The sequence below is a fragment of the Zootoca vivipara genome, chromosome 9 (assembly GCF_963506605.1).
Source record: "Zootoca vivipara chromosome 9, rZooViv1.1, whole genome shotgun sequence".
Taxonomy (NCBI): Eukaryota; Metazoa; Chordata; class Lepidosauria; order Squamata; family Lacertidae; genus Zootoca; species Zootoca vivipara.
Window position 1 is genome coordinate 50,881,401 of NC_083284.1, and position 21,788 is coordinate 50,903,188.

Genomic DNA, 21,788 nt, shown 5'->3' on the forward strand with positions numbered 1-21,788 from the left:
ATAAAAATTAAAGTTGGTACATGCTGCAGCTTTGTCGCAGATATTTTATAGAGAGAAGAAACTGGCAGAACTACCACTGGCTGCTTAGGCTGGGTTCTAAAGAGTGTTGGGAGCTGCCCCGTTTCAAAGCATTGGATGGGGGCATGATATGTATTAGACAACCATAACAAACACTATTAAATATACCATTTGGCCTTGCTGTATCGTAAGGGATAAACAGGAATGCAAATGGGAGGGAGGGCATTAATATATGCATCGTCCTTATGGCTGCAGCAGCAAAATGCCAAATGCATGCAATTATTTTTTATAACATATAATATTGACTGGTTTTAATTATGTCCACTTCTTGGTCCTTTTCACAGCAGATATCCAAGCGTTAATTCTTTCAAGTCTTGGTTCTAAAACAAGATGGGTTCTAAACAAAACACACTTGCATTACTAGAAATGTGCCTCCCATGCCCCCTTTTCATTATAAGTATGCTAGCAAATGTAGAATACAGTCACTCAGCAAAGAAAAGGTCTGGGAAAGACTGGGTTTCTGACAGCCCAGTACAGGGTCTCTATCACCTTTGCAACTGAAGTAAAACACCTGCAGTTACAGGAACTTGGTGGACAACACAGAAAGCTCCCATGAGTAAAAGGCTGCTTTATGGCAGGGTACAGATTGCTCTGCACTCCTTGAGTACCGGACAGAACTCCACACATACCAATGTTCCTTTATTGCAAAGGCCTATTTCTAGAACCTATCAAAAACTAAAGCTTAAAAGAAGCACCTCATATTATCAGCCAGATGTGATTTAGGACCCCAGAAGAATAAAGCCATAAACTGTTATTGGATTTATAATAGAAAACTCTCTGTCTTTGCCATACTTGCATTCTGGCATTGGCACATGGCCAATACAGTTAAAAGCAGCATAAATATAATAATCTCAAAATGGAATGGCTTAAATACAGCTACTCTGTTCTAAATTTAAAAGGGGAGTATGCTTTGGTTAAGCCTAAAGTCTTCCTGTGGAGCTCTCTGTGGACATTTCATAGCTCGTCCGAGGAACCCGTATCAAACATTATATGCAGGGGAACATTTCATTATTAAGTTTCTTTTTATTCCCTGGGGCCACTTGGCTAATGCAGTGTGAAAGGCACTGTGCAAAGCTCTCTGCAACGGGGACATTCCAGGGCAGGAGTGTTCAAACTGTATTCTGGAGGAATCCTCAAGTTCATTCAGAAATTGAATAAAAAGATCAGTAATGGGAGAAAAGCTTCCCTGAAGCTTGCTAATCACTACTGATTTTATGCTGCATTGTGCAGCTGTACATTGATATGTAGACTCTTCTAATATGGCCAATAACCTGTGTGAACACCCTAGAAATATGCCCCAAGTCTCCAAAATGAACAAGCGGATCTATAGCAGAGGCTTAGCAGTTCTGCAGCCATGTGAAGTGTTCCCTCCAGACAGAAATGTTGAAAACCAGTGCCCATCACATTACCCAAAAGAAGCCTGGATAGCACTATGAACCATTCCTACCTCTCATTCAGTAGAAGGAATAGCAGCACTGTCTTCAGGGATTCTTAGATTCTCTTGTGTGCATGCACTATTCAAGTTCTTGTTATGAACAAAAAAAACAACAACACAGCAATATTATGAACGGGTACTTTTAAATCCAGTATTATTCCAACTAGAACATAGTACAATGGAGGTATAAGCCAACCTGATAAAACTTCTCCATGAAGAGCAAGCATAGCTTTCTCTGTTTATTGACTAGTTAAAATATGCTGCAAAATAACATTCCAAGGCATTAAGTGGTGGTTTAACCATGACTGCATTTCTTTCCTTTGGTGGTGGTGGTCTTTTTGAAACCTTGGACTACTGTACACATTGACTAAAAAACAAGAGTCAGTTAAAAAAATCACAGCGATTAGAAGACCGTAGTACCAGCATCCAAATGAGTCAATACTGTTGCTTTTCATAATCTCCTCTTCAGGCATTTGGTACTGCTTAGGATAGTGGGTTTAAAAATAATAATTTTTTGAACATGCATAACTGAATGACTTCCTTTAGGCCTGTAAGAGGCCTGCATTTCTACCTCCTTGTGTATGCTGCTGAATATCAACCAGCAGTGACAAAGTCGTCAATCTCTTATTTTCCTGCATGTCTCTCCTTTGAGCGTACCAATTCTACTGAGTACTTTGGGACCTTTGTGTTACTTATTGGTCATGACAGCCAGCAACACTCCTCTCAGATTTAGTGTTATTATACCTCAGTTATCAAGGAATTCCTTATAGAATGACTTTACCCTGTTTGGAGTATTTCCTTTTAAATGCAACCATTTCAAAGCACTCCCCTACTAACTGCAACAGGAAAATGTCTCTATACATATCTAGGCAGTACAATTCTGCTCATCCTTTAGATATACTGCATTAAGAACAAGGGTGTTGTGAAACCCACTAAGAACATCACCACATAGGCAAATAACCAACCACAAAGCAAGTCAGATCGCACTGCAGAGCATCCACACTTGTGCAGCGTTAATGTAATATGTTTCATACCAGATTACCCAGAGATTTGGGGGTGGGGGAGGGAGGAGTATTAAATTGGAAAATGTTTCAGATGGCCTTTGGATTAGGACACTGTGTGGACAAGAAAAATATGTGCACTTCAATCCACATGTTTCATGTTAATACACTACCAGAGGCTTTTTCTGTGTTTTAGGGGTTTTCCTTTAAATAAATAAAATTAAATAAAATGTCATTTCCCAAAAACAATATTCATCTGCATAAATGGTTAGGCTGACCCACAAATTAAGAAAATATTCCTAAAACAATTAAACCAGATTTCAGATGGAAATTAGGGGAAGCTGGAGCGTATTTTTCAATTGGCTGAATATTAAAAAAATATACTTAAAGGTTCACATGTAACCACTACTACAGCATGACTTCTTCAGCAGGAAAGTAATTTTTGATCATTACAATTTCTGTAATGATACAACAAATATACAAAATACACTTTGCATATGATTGCAGAAACAGCAGCTCTCTAGAGCCAAACATATAGTGTAATATAATAATAATGAGTCTACTTCAACAAAGTAGGATTTTAATAAGACTTTAATAATCCTGGTGGCAAGCCAAATTACACAATGTCTTAATCTGCAGAATGATTTCAACATAGAAAGTAAGAGTCCAGGAAAACATCACAATATTCTTAAAAAAACATGAATACCTTTGGGGTTGGAAACATTTTCTAAACATGCACATTTAGGCACCCCCCCCCCAAAAAAATCAAATAGAAGGGGAGATATTGAAAGCCCTTGATAGTTTTAGCCTGTGTTTCCAGAACCTATGGCACAGGGCCAGTTTTTAACAACTAAAAGCAAGCTAAAACCATAATTATGACATTTGGCATGTTCAACCTCAGTGCGGACTGAATCGCCTCATTTCCCTTAGAGGGAAAGCAGTGATTAAGTTACCTTAGAGGCTGATCCCAGAATTGTAATGTGCTGGATTGTCTAGTAGAGATTTAGACCAATAAATGTGTCTCCTTTTAGACATTAAAATCAGTTCCAAATAGAGTCCCATAGGTGAAAGCCTAATGATTTATGCACTTATCCTCTGCTAAATGGAAGGTATCTTGGGGGGAAAGGAATTAAAGCTACTCTGAAACTACATCCAATACAAAACATTCTTCAAACATAATTGAGCACATGCTCACACGCTACACTGCAACAGGAGAAGCAATTAAATAGATGAACATCTGGTAAAATATCAAGGTGTAATGTACCAGTATGGATTTCACATAACACAATATTTTGACTGTTATAGAGACATCTAGCCATATTGCTTGAAAAATGACATTTTCAATAGTTTGTGCTATATGGAGACCTGCTAGGCTGGTAGATGCATCCCTACAGTTACATGTCACCATACAAGCTATCCACCAGTTTTCTTGATCGAGCCAATATTCATAGGTTATTGCTTGTGACTTAGGTCCTCTTCATTCAGATCAGATGTTTGCACAGTGAACACACCTTTCCTATTGTTCATACACAAGTCCAGACCTCACCTATAGGTTCCATTTAGAAAAGATTTAGAAAACTCCAGGAAGTCAAAGCTTAAAACATATGGCAAGGAGGACAAAAATTTTCTGGGCCTGACATATTCCTTAGATGTCTACTTACAACTGTAGTGGGCTATTAAAAAGTTGTGCCAAACTTCAAGATGAAAGGCATTAGCAGCTTCTAAGAAAAGGATAATCACAATCTTCTAGAGCTTTAATTAGATGTGATGTAACTCACAGAGGCTTTTGACATGGTCTGCTGTTAATTGAATCAAAATCAATGACTATCTTACTGCACTTAGGTTTGAATTTCCTGGGGAAAAATGGAGAGGGGAAAAGAGATGGATATTAGCTAGTGAAGTAGTTAAACATTTTGTTTGCTTTGCCTCCCAACTAAATTTTAAGAAGGCAGAAATATCATTGGATTCACTCTGTGTTTCATCTCTATAGGAGCCAATTATAGTGCACCATACTGAGAGAAACCCGGACAAGAAAGTCTAAGACAAAAAGACACATGGGGTTGCCTAGTTTGTATGTTCTTCAGCTATTGGAGTTCATAAATTAGCCAGGAGTCAAAGGATTTCTAACAACCTAGCTGCAGGAGGTGGCATCATGTAACCACTCTTTCTGTAACATTTGATATTTTTTCCATGCCAATTTTTTCATAGAAAACTTCCAAAGTTTGCTTCAGTAATTTCACTGCAAAGGGGGAAAATATACTGCATTATGCAAGGGATAGAAAATATAAACTAGTGAAACTGGAATAATTTTTAAGTTACAACTTTAGAATTGTAAAATTAATATCGCCAACAAAGCTCATCCTTTTACATCATTAGAGAATCTGCTGCAGCAATTAGCAAGAAAGGTATTTGGGGACTGTGTGTATATTTTACAATCTACCAGTAAACAGAGGATTATGCAAATAGTGTGGATTTAGTGTCTCATTAAGCTTGACAATTCAGTTCTAGAGATTCATTAAGCATAACCATATCCTCACAAATCAATACAAAGAGGCAAAAACAGCCAAGAGAATGAAGGACAAGTTTGGGAGGAAGGTGGCACACACACTTTATCCAGCCTATCGCTTGGAAGCGCTGGAGGCACCCTAATCATGGGCAAGCTCTGAAAATATTTCATTTGCAACAGAATGAGTTATGCCTCCACTTCACCTAGTGCCCATGGTAGACATAGAATATGAGGAATAACTTTAGAACAGAATTTCAAATGCTGCATTATTGGCTCATGATTTCTACTTTAGCCCAGGAGCTAGAAGTCAGCCTAACGTTTTCAGTCAGAACTGTTAAAACATGCAAAACTTCAAGAAGGTTCTACATTAATATTAATATTTTCAAGTTTTTAAATTCATAATAATTAGCCTTTCACCAAAGCATCATAAAGGTGTTAAACCATTAGTTGAACACATTAACCTCCCTTAGTGCCTTATAAAATATACCCTTTTTTCTTCAGGCCATATTCCATGAAAATATTGGCTTGGTTAAACCCAAAGGCTGTGTACACAGTCTCCTTCAGTCTGCATAAAGTCCTCTCCCACCATTGGTTTGCAAAGTGGTGTACACTAAGGTTACCAGATTTTTTTTCCAATGAACCCGGGGACACTTCAACTTCAATGGATTTTGTATGGAGACTGATTTGTAAATCAAGGGACTGTCCCCGGGAAACAGGGACGGCTGGTAACCTTAGTGTACACACAACATTAGTCACAATCCGTATCTATCATGTATCTATACTGCAATTTCTTATGGAGTATTGCACTTGGATGGGGTGTTGGGGTGTTAGGGGAGGGCAGTACCTCTGGTGGGGAACACGTTGTGCTCCTTCTGGGGTAGTTTGTCCACCTTTGGTCCCCACCCTGCACTCAGTTCTCACCTGTGGCTCCTAGAAGCTGCCAGCATGTGACAGCGACCACACCCCAGGAAACAGGACATCCCAGGAAATGGCTTTGATTGGCCTGCTAAACCAGGTGAGGTATATAGGATTGCAGCCTGAGGTTTATCTTTTATGCTCTTACATGGAAGTAAGACATTGTTTTCTGAGCGAGGGAGCAGAGGCTTCGGCTTTAAGTAGTAACTTGCTAGGAATATCCTAAGACAACCTTTGTCACACCTCTACTGCTATATTCTTTAAGCACAGCCAATATGACAACATGCTATACAGCCAATATTTTCCGTGAACAATAAGTTCTTATTTGGCAGAATACAAACAAGAATAACACTTCAAACAATAAATACATGCATTTTACAATGTATAAACAGAGGCCGTACCCGGTGTCTTAGGGAAATTGTACGCAATATAGGAAGAAGGTATAAGGTTTTCCATAAAGGTATCTTCCTCATAGATATGCCGTTGTAATTTATGTTTATGAACAATTTCAGATATGACCTGCTTTTCTCTACAGGTTGGGGCAGGAGACTTGTCTGCCATGATTTTCAAAGAATCCAAATATATTTGGTGTCAGCCACTACATCCCTTTTTGCACAAAGGCTGTGAAATAGATTACAGAAAAAACTTACAGCAGGCAACCACTTTCCTGTATTTGGCCCTGATCCTTTGAGCACTTAATAATATCATTTCACTTACTTGGATCATGAATGGGAGGAGGCCTATAGCTGAATAGGTGTGGGGCTTCAGAACAGTACAGAAGCATATGAAAGGATGGAAGGGACAAAAGTTGCAAGAGCCCGTGCATTACCTCACCTGTATATAATTCCAGCTAAATCAAACAAGCGCCGTGCAGCTGTCATCTCCAAAGTATCGTGATATTTGTCAGACATAAAAATAACTTCTTTTATACCTATGAGCGGACACAACAATGAGAAGCAAAAATGTTTAGATGCATTCAAGGAAAGAGAGAGTTAAATTTATATAAAAAGTAACATCTACATAAAGATATTTTTAAGCAGAAGAAATGTGTGCAAATCTTCCAATTACCAAATTAGCTGTGCTCCTAATAGAGCAGCCCCTTATGTGCAGCAGGATTTCTTACCAGTGTATACAGAAAAGGGAGAAGACGACCCTTGCTCACAGAGTTCTGTTGGCTATAGGCAGTGGTAAAAGCTCTGTGGTTCATGGACACTATTTTAATTATAGGGTAAAACCCATCAATTGGTTTTGGCATGATTTGACTAATAGGGAGATTTGCCAGCTTTTACAAAAATGGAATGAAATATTTTCACATAAATAGTTGTTCACACTAGAGATTGTCTAGAAATCTGGAGAGGGTGTTAGCATGGGGATTTTTTTCTGTGACATTATTTGTTTCCTATTCAGAGTGTTTTTTCCTTAACCCACCTAGTTTTCTTTAAACTAAACCACTTGTTACCAGTTACAGGTAGGTAGCCGTGTTGGTCTGCAGTAGTCGAAACAAAATAATAAAAAAATCCTTAGAGTCCAACTAATGGGCACCCGCATGGCCCCACAGTATGCCAACATCTTCATGGCAGATTTAGAACGTTTCCTAAACTCCTACCCACTCAAACCTCTCTTGTACCTGTGATACATTGACAATATTTTTATTATCTGGACACATGGTCAACAGACCCTGGACACCTTCCACCAGACATTCAATGGCTTTCACCCCACCATCAACCTAACAATGAACCAATCTGTCAGAGGGCCTGGTATGGCTACTCTAGAGTGACGACTCCAGCATGGTCTTTTAAGGCTTTTATTAAGTGCTGATTATTTACAGTGTTCAGAGCAGTAAAAATGCATCCTTAAGGTGAGGTGTCAGAACTCCCGAATGGCGATTGGCGCGTTTTCTTCCAGCACCACAGCTTTGGCAGACCCAACCTCTTCCCCCTACGTTTGCGTCGCAATTCGGGAGTTGGGGGGATTGGCCTCCCCCCCGTGCGTCCAACTTCCTGTCCCACCTGCGGCCTGGGCTCCACAACCTTGCCTGAGCCTCGGACACCACTTCCTGACTCTCCGCTGGAGGCAGAGCTCTCCTTACTCTCTCCAGCGCTTGGGGATGGGCTGGAACTTAAGATGGGAGGGACTTCCCTGTATCCCTTGTCCCTCACATCCACCCCCCTCCCAGGCTCCTCTCCCCCCCTTCCTAGTGGCTCTCTGCTTGCTGGGGACGAGTGAAACCCCAAGAAGTCTGTGGCATCCGACCCTGTGGGTGTAAAAATTTCCCCCCAATCCTGCGATCTTTCTCCTTCCCCCTGAGAAGACGGGAATCCCAAGAAGTCAGTGGCGTCAGAGCTGGTGGGAGTAAAAATGTTCTGCCAGTCCTCTCCTGCCTCTGACGTCGTCGACCTCGGTGAAACCCACACCTCTTCTTCCGTGTCCTCAAATTCCGCTTCCCATCTCCATGGAGAGCTGCTGCCTGCTATCCCTTCCTCCTGCCCCTCCCCCTCTCCCTCCCTTTCCATGTGCCAGGGCTTGGGCCTGTGGGGGAACAGGGCGTGGAACTCTTCCACTAAAAATTCCTCAGGTACTTCCGTGGCCGGTATCCACTCATTGTGGGACGGCGGAGTGTCCTCCCATGCTATCAGGTACTCCAGCCCTCTCACCCCTCTCCTTGAGTCTAAAATCTCAGTTGCCTCATTGAGCTGACGGGCGTTTCCCGTCTCCCCCCCTCCCTCTGGAGGCTGATCGCTGTCCCTGAACCTAGTACTTTCTCTGTACGGCGACAGCAGCGATCTATGAAACACTGGGTGCACTCTCATGTCCTCAGGCAGTGCTAGCCTGAAGGCTACCGGGTTGACCTGTTGCGTGACCGTGAAGGGGCCCAGCCTCCTGGGTGCTAACTTTTTGCATCGCCCCCTGGTGGGAAGACCTTCCGAGGATAACCAAACCTTGTCCCCCACCCTGATGACCTCTCCCGGTCGCCTGTGGCGATCTGCCCCCTTCTTGTACGCTTCCTTGGCCCTCTCCAAGTGTTCTCTGAGCTGCTGGTGCACCGTCTCCAGGTCCTCTGCCCAATCCTCTGCCTGTGGGCCCTCTTCCTCCTCCTCCCCCTCCCTCTCCGGGAAAGATCTGAGGTCGCGCCCGTAGTTGGCCTTAAAGGGCGACACCCCTGTGGAGACGTGCACCGCATTGTTGTAGGCAAATTCTGCCAGTGGCAGGCGATCCACCCAGTCCGTTTGCCTCTGGCTGACGTAACATCTCAGGTACTGCTGCAGAATGGCGTTGACCCGCTCCGCCTGTCCATTGGTCTGCGGGTGCCGAGCCGTAGACAAACTGACCTCCACCTGCAGGAGGTTCATTAGCCGCCGCCAGAAACTGGAAACAAATTGGCGGCCACGATCCGAAATAACTCTTAAAGGCAATCCATGCAGTCTGAATACGTGGTCAACAAACAGTTTGGCCGTCTCTTCTGCCGAGACCGCCCTGGCACACGGTATAAAGTGGCACATTTTGGACATGAGGTCCACCACCACCAACACTGCGGTCTTGCCCCTGGACGACGGCAGGTCTGTGATGAAGTCCATGGACACTACTTCCCACGGCCTGTGCGGTGTGGCTAATGGCTCCAGCAAACCTGCTGGTGGCGCTCTGACCACCTTTGCTCGCTGGCAGGTGTCACATCCCCTTACATAATCCCGAACATCCTCCCGCACCCCTGGCCACCAGAAGTGTCTCATGACTAGGTGAGTGGTTTTGTCCCTTCCGAAATGACCCGCCGTTGGGTTGTCGTGCATCTGCTTGAGGGCCTTACCTCTCAGCTGTTTGGTTGGCAGGTACAGGGCTCCCCTGTAAAAAAGCAAACCCCTCCTTTCCTCAAAGTCTTTGGCCTCCATTTCACTGTCGCTAGCGTACATTATTTTTAAGGCTTCTAGAAATAATTTTGCGTTCTTCATGCAAGGATTTTTTTGCGCGATGAGCGGTCTTACCCATTCCCGGGCGGCCCCCGTCAAATGCTCTATGATAAAGGAGACTCTGTGCGCGTCATCTGGGAATTCTGCTGCATGCAATTCCAGCGCATAATTTATTTCTGTCTCGAATCCTAGGTACTCCCTCGGGTCGCCGCTGAACTTGGTGACTAGGCTCTGTCCCCTTCTCACTTGGACTAGCTGCGGCTGGGGCGCCCCCCCACCTCTAGCGGCTTTCTCCTCTTCCAACTTTTTCTGCAGGTCCAATACCATCACCCTTAGCTGTTTCTCAGTCTCCTCTTTTGTCCTCACCTGGTCCACCAGCTTGTTCAGCTCCTCCTGCGCCCCTCGCGCTTCCTCCTGAGCGGCATGCAATTGCTGCTGTGCGTGCGCTGTGAGGTTCTGCAGCTCCTGCTTCGCTGCTTCGGCCTCCAAAGTAGCCAAAAAAAGATTCGGGAGTTGCTGTCAGAGGGCCTGGTATGGCTACTCTAGAGTGACGACTCCAGCATGGTCTTTTAAGGCTTTTATTAAGTGCTGATTATTTACAGTGTTCAGAGCAGTAAAAATGCATCCTTAAGGTGAGGTGTCAGAACTCCCGAATGGCGATTGGCGCGTTTTCTTCCAGCACCACAGCTTTGGCAGACCCAACCTCTTCCCCCTACGTTTGCGTCGCAATTCGGGAGTTGGGGGGATTGGCCTCCCCCCCGTGCGTCCAACTTCCTGTCCCATCTGCGGCCTGGGCTCCACAACCTTGCCTGAGCCTCGGACACCACTTCCTGACTCTCCGCTGGAGGCAGAGCTCTCCTTACTCTCTCCAGCGCTTGGGGATGGGCTGGAACTTAAGATGGGAGGGACTTCCCTGTATCCCTTGTCCCTCACACAATCTATGCAAGAAATACATTTTTGGACACTGCTATAAAAATACAGGATGGGTGTACAGACACCACCTTATACCGTAAACCAACTGACCGACAAACGTATCTACATGCTTCTAGCTACCATCCCAAACATCCCAAACAATCCATTGTATATGGCCAAGCCCTACGTTACAGCCGCATCTGTTTCAACTCTACAGACAGAGACTCTCACCTAAGAGATCTACAGCAAATCTTTTTAGAACTAAAATATCTGCAGATCAACAGGGCCAGACTGATACCCAGAGCGAACTTGCTGCAAGACAGACCCAAAAAAGAAAATAACGGAACACCACTAGTAAATCACATATAGCTCCCAAGTTAAAACAGTTCAAAGCATCATCAGAGATCTAAAACATCTCCTAGACAATGGCAGTTCTCTTTCTCAAGCTCTGGGAGGAAGACCTTTCATTGCCTACAGACAGCCACCCAATCTTAAACAACTCCTCACCCACAACAACCAGACTTAACATGGACACTGGTACCAGAGCCTGCAATAAACCCAGATGCCAATTTTGCTGCCACATACACCCGGACAACACCATTACTGGCCCCAACAACATCAAACATACCATCTTAGGACTATTGAATTGCTCATCTTCTAACATTGTGTATATCCCATCAAATGCCAACAGTGCCCTTCATATTGGACAAACAGACCAAACCCTACGCCAAAGGATAAATGGACATAAATCTGACATCAGGAATCACGAGAGAGAGAAACTAGCAGGAGAACACTTCAATCTCCCAGGACATTCTATACAAGATCTCAAAGTAGTTGTTTTATTACAGAAAAATTTCAGAAACAGACTAGAAAGAGAAGTTGCTGAATTGCAACTCATTACCAAGTTTAAAACCATGGAGAGACCTGGTCTGAATAAGAACACTGGATTCTTATCTCATTATACATGATATAGCTTTCTTTAGCACCTCACCCCTTTCTTTTTCCTGCAAGACCAATTGCAGTTGTTAAGTCGTTAACTGTCATCAACAGGTTTACCACTCCTACCAACCTATCACCCATTCCCACCACCCTTCTGAGTAATACCCCCACCCCCACCCTCTGACTATTCATAAGGGTCTGGTGACTTCTGTTTCAGTGTATCCGAAGAAGTGTGCATGCACACAAAAGCTCATACCAATGACAAACTTAGTTGGTCTCTAAGGTGCTATGGAAGGATTTTTTTAAAAAAAATTGTTTCCACTTGTTACCGGTTAAAGAGTTAAAAGACATGCTGATACTGCATGTTACAAACAAGTTAAAATAGGGCATCCAACATCAGCAACAACTAGAACCGGCGTGACAGATCTAGTGCATAGGTATTTTGTCATATAATGCTACTATAATAAAAAGTAGCTTAATTTGGGAAGAGATGGGATTGTTAACGAGGCCAAAAACTCTGAAGGTCATGGAACTTCAAAAGTGGAAGAAGACAAATTTAGCCTCAGGATTTTCAGGCCCAGCACTTAAGAGGGTGCAATACCAAAAGTGTTATATATTTGTCCAAGTGGATCTGTAGAGTTACTGGTGGGATATATAAAGAAAGCTAGAGTAGATTGAGCCACACACTGAACTGCAACTGTGAAATTGCTGCTACCCAATTGTCTTCTGCTTTGCTACCATTTCTATTTGCAGAATGCGAAGCTATTACTGTCCATCAGTGTGCACAATGTTTTACACTGAAAGACAGGAGACATTTCTTCTCTGAAGAATTTGTATGTATCGTGAATCCATCCTTAAAAAACACAATAGGACAGTCTCACGTAATTACTTAAAGCAGATTTTGGACAATTTCAAAGCACTCATATCTCTTGCAATTTCTGCTTCTGCTTCCATGGCTCTCCCCTACCCCCACCGGACTGCAAGCATCAACTGTGACTGTGTAGAGCACAATCCTACACATTTTCCCATTCTGCCAACATGTCAATATTACATCCTGAACACACAAAGAACAGAAAAAACCAAGAGTGATAACTGACAATGAGTCTGACATAGAGTGTTAGGAGCTTAACTATTTCACTGCTGCATATAAAGCAAATGAATATAATGGCAAATGAGTTTATTAGGCAAAATTGAGATGGACCTAGATTTCTAAAATGCCCCAATATTACATGATGTTATTTCCATCAAAAATTAAGAAATACATACAAAGTGCTGAGGCATTTCAAGGGCCTTATCCCATGTAAAATGTGGAAATTAACCTTGGGGAACTAAAAATAAATCATACTTGTGTTTATGTACCTTACACATACTTTATTTCACTGAATCTTACTTTACATTTATCTATTTATTTATTTATATATATCGTATTTATGCCACTTCACATCTCCAAAGGAATCTCTTAAGTGGTTTACAGGCTGTCTTAAACAACCAAACAGAAAATGACCCAAAAATATATGTATCAAACACTATGAATGAGAATCAGATACAAATACAACAATGATCCACATTTAAAGTAGCATAATTAACACATAAAAAGAAAATATTCTCTTAAACATTAAAAAAGAAAATCCACAAAAAGGTTCCTGGTAGAATTACATATGTATGATTTAGAACCAGCTCATTCGCCCCCTTCATCTAAGGCAAAACAGTATCATACAAACACCTTTGGGAAGAATGGAAGGATATGCATTTAACAGATAACTAAATAAATAAATACATCCTGCCCTCTCCAACTCTTACTGTACTGTATACTGATTCAGATTCTTCTCCTAAGTGGCACGAAGATCAGTTGGTTAGAGCATGGTTCTGATAATGCCAAGGTTGCAGGTTAGATCCCAGCAAAAGATAGCTGCATATTCCTGCATTGCTGGGGGCTAGACTAGATGACCCTCGTGGTTTCTTCCATATCTATGATTCTATGATTCAAGCAACATTAAAACACTCAAAAGCGTTCAATGCAAACTATCACTCTGGGTTGCAAAATGCATTGCAAAATTCAAGTTGGCAACCCCGTAATACGTAACTTACTTTTGTATACCATATGATTAAATTCAAAAATGCAAAATTTAAAAAGTGGTAGCCTCAGTCTCATGGCGACCCCAATAGCGATAAATCTCTTTGACGTCTCTCCTTGGGGGACAGGGGTCAACATCACTGGTGGTCTGCACTGGCACTGCAGTGGTCCTCTTATTTGGTTGTGGGCAGGAACGCCAGTCAATTAGCTATAACTATCTCCACTCTCCTACTCCTGGCTGGCAGGGGAATTGGGAACAAGGTGGGCAGACAGGTGGAACAGTCTCTCCCATGATCCCTTACTAGCTGCAACAGTCAAAACAGGGCAGTGTCTTCTCAAGAGGCAAGACTGCATTATATTTATAGTTTATTTTGGCACTTTTATTTTATAATTGCCCTTTACGATAATTGTAAGTAATTGCGTCATGGCCATGGTTTCATTAGGTAGGTATAACTTTTTTAAAAAATAGTGTGTATCATTCCCCCCCCCCTTACATTTCAACCCTTAAAATCTACAAGGGAATACTTGTGGGAAGTTTCTCCACGTTTCTAAAATTTTGGCCTGCCAATCCAGTTGATTAACATTAAAATTTGATTAAAACAGAGCCATTTATATTGCAATTAAAGCTCTTCCACTTGTGGCAGAGGAAATTAGCTGTATAAAAGCCCAGTGCCTGAAACCAAGTGTCACTCTCCCAATTTTCCATCATAGTGAAGTATGGCCAAGAAACAAGACCAGAACGTCCCTATGCAGGCAGAAGACTTAGATCCCATCCCAATGGCGCACCCCTTTATTTTCTCCCAAGTAAGTGCAGGGTTGCCATTCATCCCTACAGTGACAGTTCACAGAGAACTGTCCATTGATTGGCAGTAGCGCTCCAGAATTTCAGACCGAAAGATGCTGAGGATTAAATTCGGACCTTTTGCAAGCACAGAATATGCTCTAGCACTGTGGTATGGAGATTTCCCAAAGCAATGTGCTGCATTTGGGGGAAGCGTGCCTCTGAGTGTTAACAGCGGGTGACCCAGGTCTCATTGACAAGAGATCCTGTATGGATGCACGTTCCCCCTCCCTCAGACCGCAGGGATCTGTGAAATATATAAGCCTTCATTCTGCATCTTGTCATAATAATGGACATTTTACTAGTATCCAATAATCTGAAGAAAGGACTAATGATCAGACCAGCACACCTGCTGCAGTGGTGAAGATTTATCACTATTGTAATGAAAGACATAATTATAAGAGAGATCATAGAAGTCTCTGTGACATTTATGACCAAAGAGATAAAATCTTCAAGTGTCGACCATGTCTGATGCTCAAATTAAAATGTTACATATATATACCCTGTTTCTCATATTTTAAGACATACCCATAAAATAAGCCATAGCAGGATTTTTAAGCATTCAAGGAATATAAGCCATACCCCGAAAATAAGACAAAGTGATAGGCGCAGCAGCAATGCCGGCCGCGGCAGGGAGAGGAGGAAAAAAATAAGACATCCCTTGAAAATAAGCCATAGTGTGTTTTTTTGAGGAAAAAATAAATATAAGACGTGTCTTATAATATGAGAAACTCGGTACTCCCAGCAGATCTTGTGACACACACAGTTTATTCTCTCTTCCCCCACCCCCCGCACACACCCCATTTTCTGTTCGCGATGTGTCAGAGAATTGTAAATTGACACTAATTATATGCCATGCCTGCACAGTTCCTTGGCAGCTCTTGGTCGAGGAAGAGGCAAACTTGAATTAAAAACAAGCTAAGAATCACAGAGCATGCAATTAGCACGGGAAAACCTGGCACCACTCAAGTATAGAAAACACAAGGAGTGTCTTAAAGGTTGATAGTGCAATTAATTTAGATCTAAACAGCCACAATTTGGAAACCAAATACATCTGTGATGAGGTGCCCATGAACAGACAGTGCAGCAACACTGACAAATCAAGCTGGCACCTTTCCTTACCTGCCTGGATGATGAGCTTTGCACATTCATTACACGGAAACAAGGCAACATACATGCTGCAGCCTTTCACATCAGCCGAGTTCTTGTTCATTATGGCGTTCAGTTCAGCGTGACACACTGATTAAAGATAAAAAGAACCCAACAAATATTCATATGAGCGTTCATTAAAGTGAGTCATCAATCTAAAACTTAACAAAGTGTTACACCGCAAATGCCTGCGTCCTTCCAGAAGCAAACAGCCAGCACAATCTGTCACACCAGAGAGAAATTTAAAGTGGGGAAGGGGAGGGGAAATCATCCAGAAATACCAAGATCAATGAAGGTCAAGCAATCTGGCCAGGCTTGCAGTGAGTAATGAGATCATTAAGCACATTAACATGGCCATTCGTGAACACCTACAGGACGAAGCAAAGCCATAGGCTGAAGGCCAAGTAGTTTCAGTCACCCTAAGTGTGGCAATATCTCACGGCACCAGTGCTCCCAGAGAGCTCTAATTGCCATTATAAAGGAGCTCATTTGTGTGTTTACATGCATGGATTGGAATGTTCTTTTGATTATGCAAGTGCACTCTGTGTTCTTAAGTGCAAAGGGAATTATGAAGTAAAGCCAAGCAGCTCTCACCTCCAGGTAAGATAGCTGGCAATGAAGCTTGAGAAAAAGCGACCAGCACTAAGAATGCAGTTTAGACAATCATTTTGTACTGTTACCATCTTCACTAGCACCTATTAAGACTGTCTTAATTCCTACAAGGTCATCTTGGAACAATCCAAAAGTGAAGAGGTTATTTCGAATTTCCAAGAAGCACCATATTAGGCTCCTGTGAACGAACAGTAACGCCATAAGAAAAACTCATTTTTGTTGTTGTGGAGAAATCATATTGTTTCCAAGGTTTTATATAAGGGTTAACAGTTATGTAAACTGCCCTGGGTTTTCTTCTAGAGCTGTGGAGATAAAATGTTATCAGCAGGAAGCCAGCAGGTCACCTGAGTGACAGCTTAACTGCTGTTGTTTACACTACTTCAAAAAGGAGATAACTGAGTGAAATTTCTGTCTTTTTAAACAGGTGCTAAAGCATCAGAAGCTAGTAAATTCTAATTGGTCAGCTGGCAGGTGTTCTGCTTCATTCTTCTGCATAATAGCTATAGACCAATGAGGGGAAACAGTTCTATCCAAAGTTAAATGTTTGGCATCAGATAATTATTATTTAAAGAAATCATTAAAAAGGAAACTATCTAGTTTAATCATGTCACATGCATGTCATCATATTAATAACAGTAATTTATATTACAACAATCTTAGATGAAATGTATTGAAACATTATTTTACATTTGGATCTCTGTGCTACAGTGGTACCTTGGTTCTCAAACGCCTTGGTTCTCAAATGCCGAAAACCCGGAAGTAAGTGTTCTGGTTTTCGAACGTTTTTAGGAAGCCAAACGTTTAATGCGGCTGTCAGCTATTGTTTCTAGGGCACCTGCACCAATCAGAGCTGCGCCTTGGTTTTCTTTTTTTAATGTATTTTTATTAAACATTTTCTAGGTCTACAAAAGTATGTGCAATGTCTCTCTTTCTTTCTTTTTTTCAAGCAACATTTTTTACAGATCAGTTTTGTTTGGACATTAGGAAGAAAAGGGGGAGAGAGGTAGAGGGGGGAGAGGTGAATGGGAGTGGGGTTGGGTGGCAATGTTTATATTTTACTTTATATGTGGGGTTTTGTGTCAGCGTCGCTTGTACAGGTTCTTTGCTATTCACTTGTGTTCCTTTGGTGGTGAGAGAGGTTGGGGTTAGCCTAGGGCAGGCATCCCCAAACTTCGGCCCTCCAGATGTTTTGGACTACAATGCCCATCTTTCCCAACCACTGATCCTGTTAGCTAGGGATCATGGGAGTTGCAGGCCAAAACATCTGGAGGGCCGCAGTTTGAGGATGCCTGGCCTAGGGTCTGGTTGTTCATTTGTGATTGCCTGTGGTGATCTTTGTTTTCATGTGTGAGTGGGGTGGGTGGGTCAGGTTAGCCATATTGATTTGTATGCTGTTGGTGGATTTTTGTCATTATCTTGTTGGGGTGCACCTTGGTTTTCAAACATTTCGGAAGTCTAACAGACTTCTGGAATGGATTAAGTTTGGTGTTTTTGTTTTTGAGGCTTTTTAGGTTTATTTATTTTTGTGACTGTGTGGAACCCAGTTCAGCTACTGATTGATTGATTGATTGATTGATTGTGTGACTGCGGAAATGGATAAAAGCCCCCCATTCAAACAATGACTATCATCAGTGCAGGCAAGAAAAAATTATTTTTAATTTTTATCATCTACAATACTATCTTATTTATTTTATAGTATAGTACATAGGTACCCAGGTGGCGCTGTGGTTAAACCACTGAGCCTAGGGCTTGCTGATCAGAAGGTCGATGGTTCGAATCCCTGTGACGGGGTGAGCTCCCGTTGCTTGGTCCCAGCTCCTGCCAACCTAGCAGTTCGAAAGCACATCAAAATGCAAGTAGATAAATAGGAACCGCTACAGCGAGAAGGTAAACGGCGTTTCCATGTGCTGCTCTGGTTTGCCAGAAGCGGCTTTGTCATGCTGGCCACATGACCTGGAAGCTATACGCTGGCTCCCTCGGCCAATAATGCGAGATGAGCGCGCAACCCCATAGTCGGTCACGACTGGACCTAATGGTCAGGGGTCCCTTTACATTTACCTTACATTGATTATTGCTTTCATTTTATGGATCAATGGTCTCATTAGATAGTAAAATTCATATTAAATTGCTGTTTTAGGGATTGTTTTTAAAAGTCTGGCGTGGATTAATCCGTTTTGCATTACTTTCTATGAGAAAGAGCGCCTTGGTTTTGGAACGCTTTGGTTTTGGAACGGACTTCCGGAGCAGATTATGTTTGAGAACCAAGGTACCACTGTATTTTGTTCTACATTTAACTTAAGTGATTTGTTTGTAAAGGAGGTGGGGGGTGTATTTTGAGATAAATCAGAGTTTGCCAACCTTTTTGGACCACTGGACCCATTTGTAATTTTGGGCACCAGTAACAAAATGGCTGCTGTGAGGTCTGTAGATTAACAAAAAATATATGCCATGTTAAAAGAGCAGTAAAAGGCAGGACCGCAATATGGTGAGGCTTGTCCCACCTCATCTGCCACCCTCATTAATGGTGGGAAAAGGACACTTAAATCAGGCAGCACCTCACTCACTGAAAGAAGCTCTTTGTACATTTTTGTTCACAATGGATGGTGGATGCCCAATCCTAGCATCTAATGAAATGTGGGCAGGTTTAAGGAGGCTTTGAGTAATCTACCTGAACAATGGCACTATTGCTTTAAACAAACATGCATTTGAGCGCTCTCTCTCTCTCTATATATATATAAATTCACAACAAAACTTAACAAACACTACTAATTGCTCATTTCTTAATAATGATCACATATGGCATATCTACTGACCTAATTAAAATACAGTACTAGTACAGTACATTTTAATTTGCATTGCCTAGCCTGTGCTGTGACTTGTAATATGCTTTTCCTAAAACACATATTTTCAATTAACACTGAAACTCTTGTTAGGTTTGAAGAAATTCTAGTTACAGGTAGGTAGCCGTGTTGGTCTGCCTTGGTCGAAACAAAATAAAAAAATTCCTTCCAGTAGCACCTTAGAGACCAACTATGTTTGTCATTGGTATGAGCTTTCGTGTACATGCGATTCTGTTCAACTTCAGTTCTTACAAAGAATAAATACCCCAAACTTTTCCAGTTAAAATATAGATATACTCGCTGTATGAGAAATACGACCTGGCATATAAGACGACCCCCGACTTTTGAGAAGAGTTTCCTGGGTTAAAAAGTAGTCTTATATGCAGGAATATACAGTACTATATTTGCCCGATTTTGGGTAGATAACAAATATTTATTCTACTTACACTAGCTGCTACGCAAGCATTCCTATAGGCTTGTACAAATCTAATAGTGAGAGAATGAAACAAAAAGCTTAAGATGACATTATGTGAATGCCTAAGTTTTTTTATGGAGAAAATTTGGTTGTAAAAGCCTCTTTCCTTAATATGAAAGAGAAAAATGTTTTACAAATAAAAGCAAGGATATTATTTAGCAAGTAAAAACAAGAAGCGGTCTGGTGTGGATGTTGTATATTCCATACCATATGGATATTTTGTGTCAAGTTTACTATCTGCTATTCTGGTCCAAGGTAGCAAGTCATCACTGCATCCATTAGGCATGCCGTTGTATCCAATCCCAACAATCTTGTTTTCTGAATTCACAATACATGCACCAACCTGAAATGAAATGAACAACTTTCTTTATTGTAATAGGTCAGATATTTTGGTGATCCCGTACTCACCTGGTTCCTCTGCCAAGGCAAGCGGTACCCACCCTGTTGTAGCTGGAGCTATACTTCCCCATAAAGAAAACCTAAGTGAGCCTGGTCTGACCTTGAGCATCAACATTGAAAATGTTCAAGCACTATGAAAGCACCATTTGAGACCATGCTTCTTCATTCAAACTGCACCATCCTGAAGAGGACAAAAGTTCCCAGCATAACAACTCAATTCAAAAACATGGAAGGTACAGAAATGCTTTTTATTGTGATGCTTTGTAGGCTAAGTTGGTCTGTGCCCAACTTAGTGACATGCAGGTAAAAATGGAAAAGTCAGAACCTCAGTAAAAACAGAACCATATTACATGGCTAGATCAAACTATAATCTCAAATACACTAGCTTCTTCTTCAATTATTTTCATCAAATGCATTATCTGTAAACTGTAAGTATTTTTACTTCTTGTGGCGAAAGGAACCACACAGCTCTTCATCCAGTACTATAAAAGAACAATCTTCCCCCCAAAAAAACAGCTCAAGTTACCACTTGATAGATAAAATCTTCATTGTAGTTTCCTCTTTGCTCTAACTTTGGATATCCTTGTAATTAGATTGTGTTGAACGACTAGAAACTTATTGTCATATGAATTTATGAGAGACAGTGTGGCATAAGCTGCCTGGGCACCATATTCTTACCTGAGAATTTGGATCTTTGCTTCTTTGTGCCGATAAGAAAGCTACAGCCATGAAATATTCAGGCCACTCCAAATAGTCATCACGTTTTTTACAGGGTGTTTCACAGCCATACCTACAAAAGTCAAATCAAATGACACTAATGGTTACGATTTGCATGAATTGTTTTATTTTTTTAAAATAGTCTATTAGGTATACTTTGACCCTGGTGTTTGGGTCTCTGAAAATAAGTCAATTACTATGATGTAAAATTCCAGAGTGGCATGAGGGTTTAATTAGTACAACTAAGAGAGCAGCATCTGATCATAAAGGTTATAAATTCAGATCAAGAATTTAACAGCGGAGAATATCAGTGTTCCATATCTGCCCAGTTCCATATGAGCAACACTTCTTTTTCAACCAAAAAGGCCAAAAGGAGACTAAATTATCTCATTTAAAGCAGCAATTTGCAGTCTTTAGGCAGCGCAGTGCCAACTATTATCTATCCCTCAATGTTACCTTCTTTAGAGAAATATGCAAAGGTTACGTTCTTTGCTCCAGCATTACTGACAGTTAAGTTGCTTGAGCAAAGATACCTCTTAGACCAGCTATTCTAATTGCAAGCATATGGTACAATATCATTTGTTACAGCTAAAATATAAAAATAGAATGAGGCATTCTTTGCTGAACATTTCTGGTGGTGTCACTGTCTGCTAAGAATGGTTTTCAGTTACACTGCCCATAAATAGTGTTGCCAGTGTACATTCTAATGTGAGGAGTCAAGTGCTCCATCTTTGATTCTCTGTATGAGTCTACAGACAGACAGTAATGGCCCTTTGCCAAATCTCTACAATTGGGAAGCATGAATAGGCAGATGGAACAACTAACCCCAAATAGGAGCATTTCAAATAAACTCATTTCTCAAACAAATACATGGCCTAAAAGAGAAAAGCCTGTGTGTACGAGTTTCATTCTTCAGATACATAACTAGAATACAGCAGGACAAAACCTTAAGAGTGTAAAAAGTGGTTTGTGACTTGCAAGGGGTTTTGTTTT

General features: G+C 41.5%; 1 protein-coding gene across 4 annotated transcripts in view; it reads right to left on the minus strand.

Annotated features, from left to right (window-relative positions):
- Nucleotides 1-2,250: 2,250 nt before the first annotated feature.
- Nucleotides 2,251-21,788, minus strand: part of DCTD (dCMP deaminase) — a 31,156-nt gene continuing 11,618 nt past the window's right edge. For 3 of the 4 annotated variants that reach the window (XM_035113909.2, XM_060278725.1, XM_060278727.1), the window contains exons 2-6: nt 20,757-20,868; nt 19,887-20,022; nt 15,726-15,842; nt 6,770-6,866; nt 2,251-4,367 (exon numbers count right to left, since the gene is read on the minus strand). In XM_035113909.2, coding sequence (XP_034969800.2) covers nt 4,289-4,367; nt 6,770-6,866; nt 15,726-15,842; nt 19,887-20,022; nt 20,757-20,868 — 541 coding nt within the window. In that variant the 3' untranslated portion in view covers nt 2,251-4,288. Of the gene's footprint in view, nt 4,754-6,769; nt 6,867-15,725; nt 15,843-19,886; nt 20,023-20,756; nt 20,869-21,788 lie in introns of all 4 variants that reach the window. The other variant, XM_060278726.1, reaches the window with a different exon arrangement.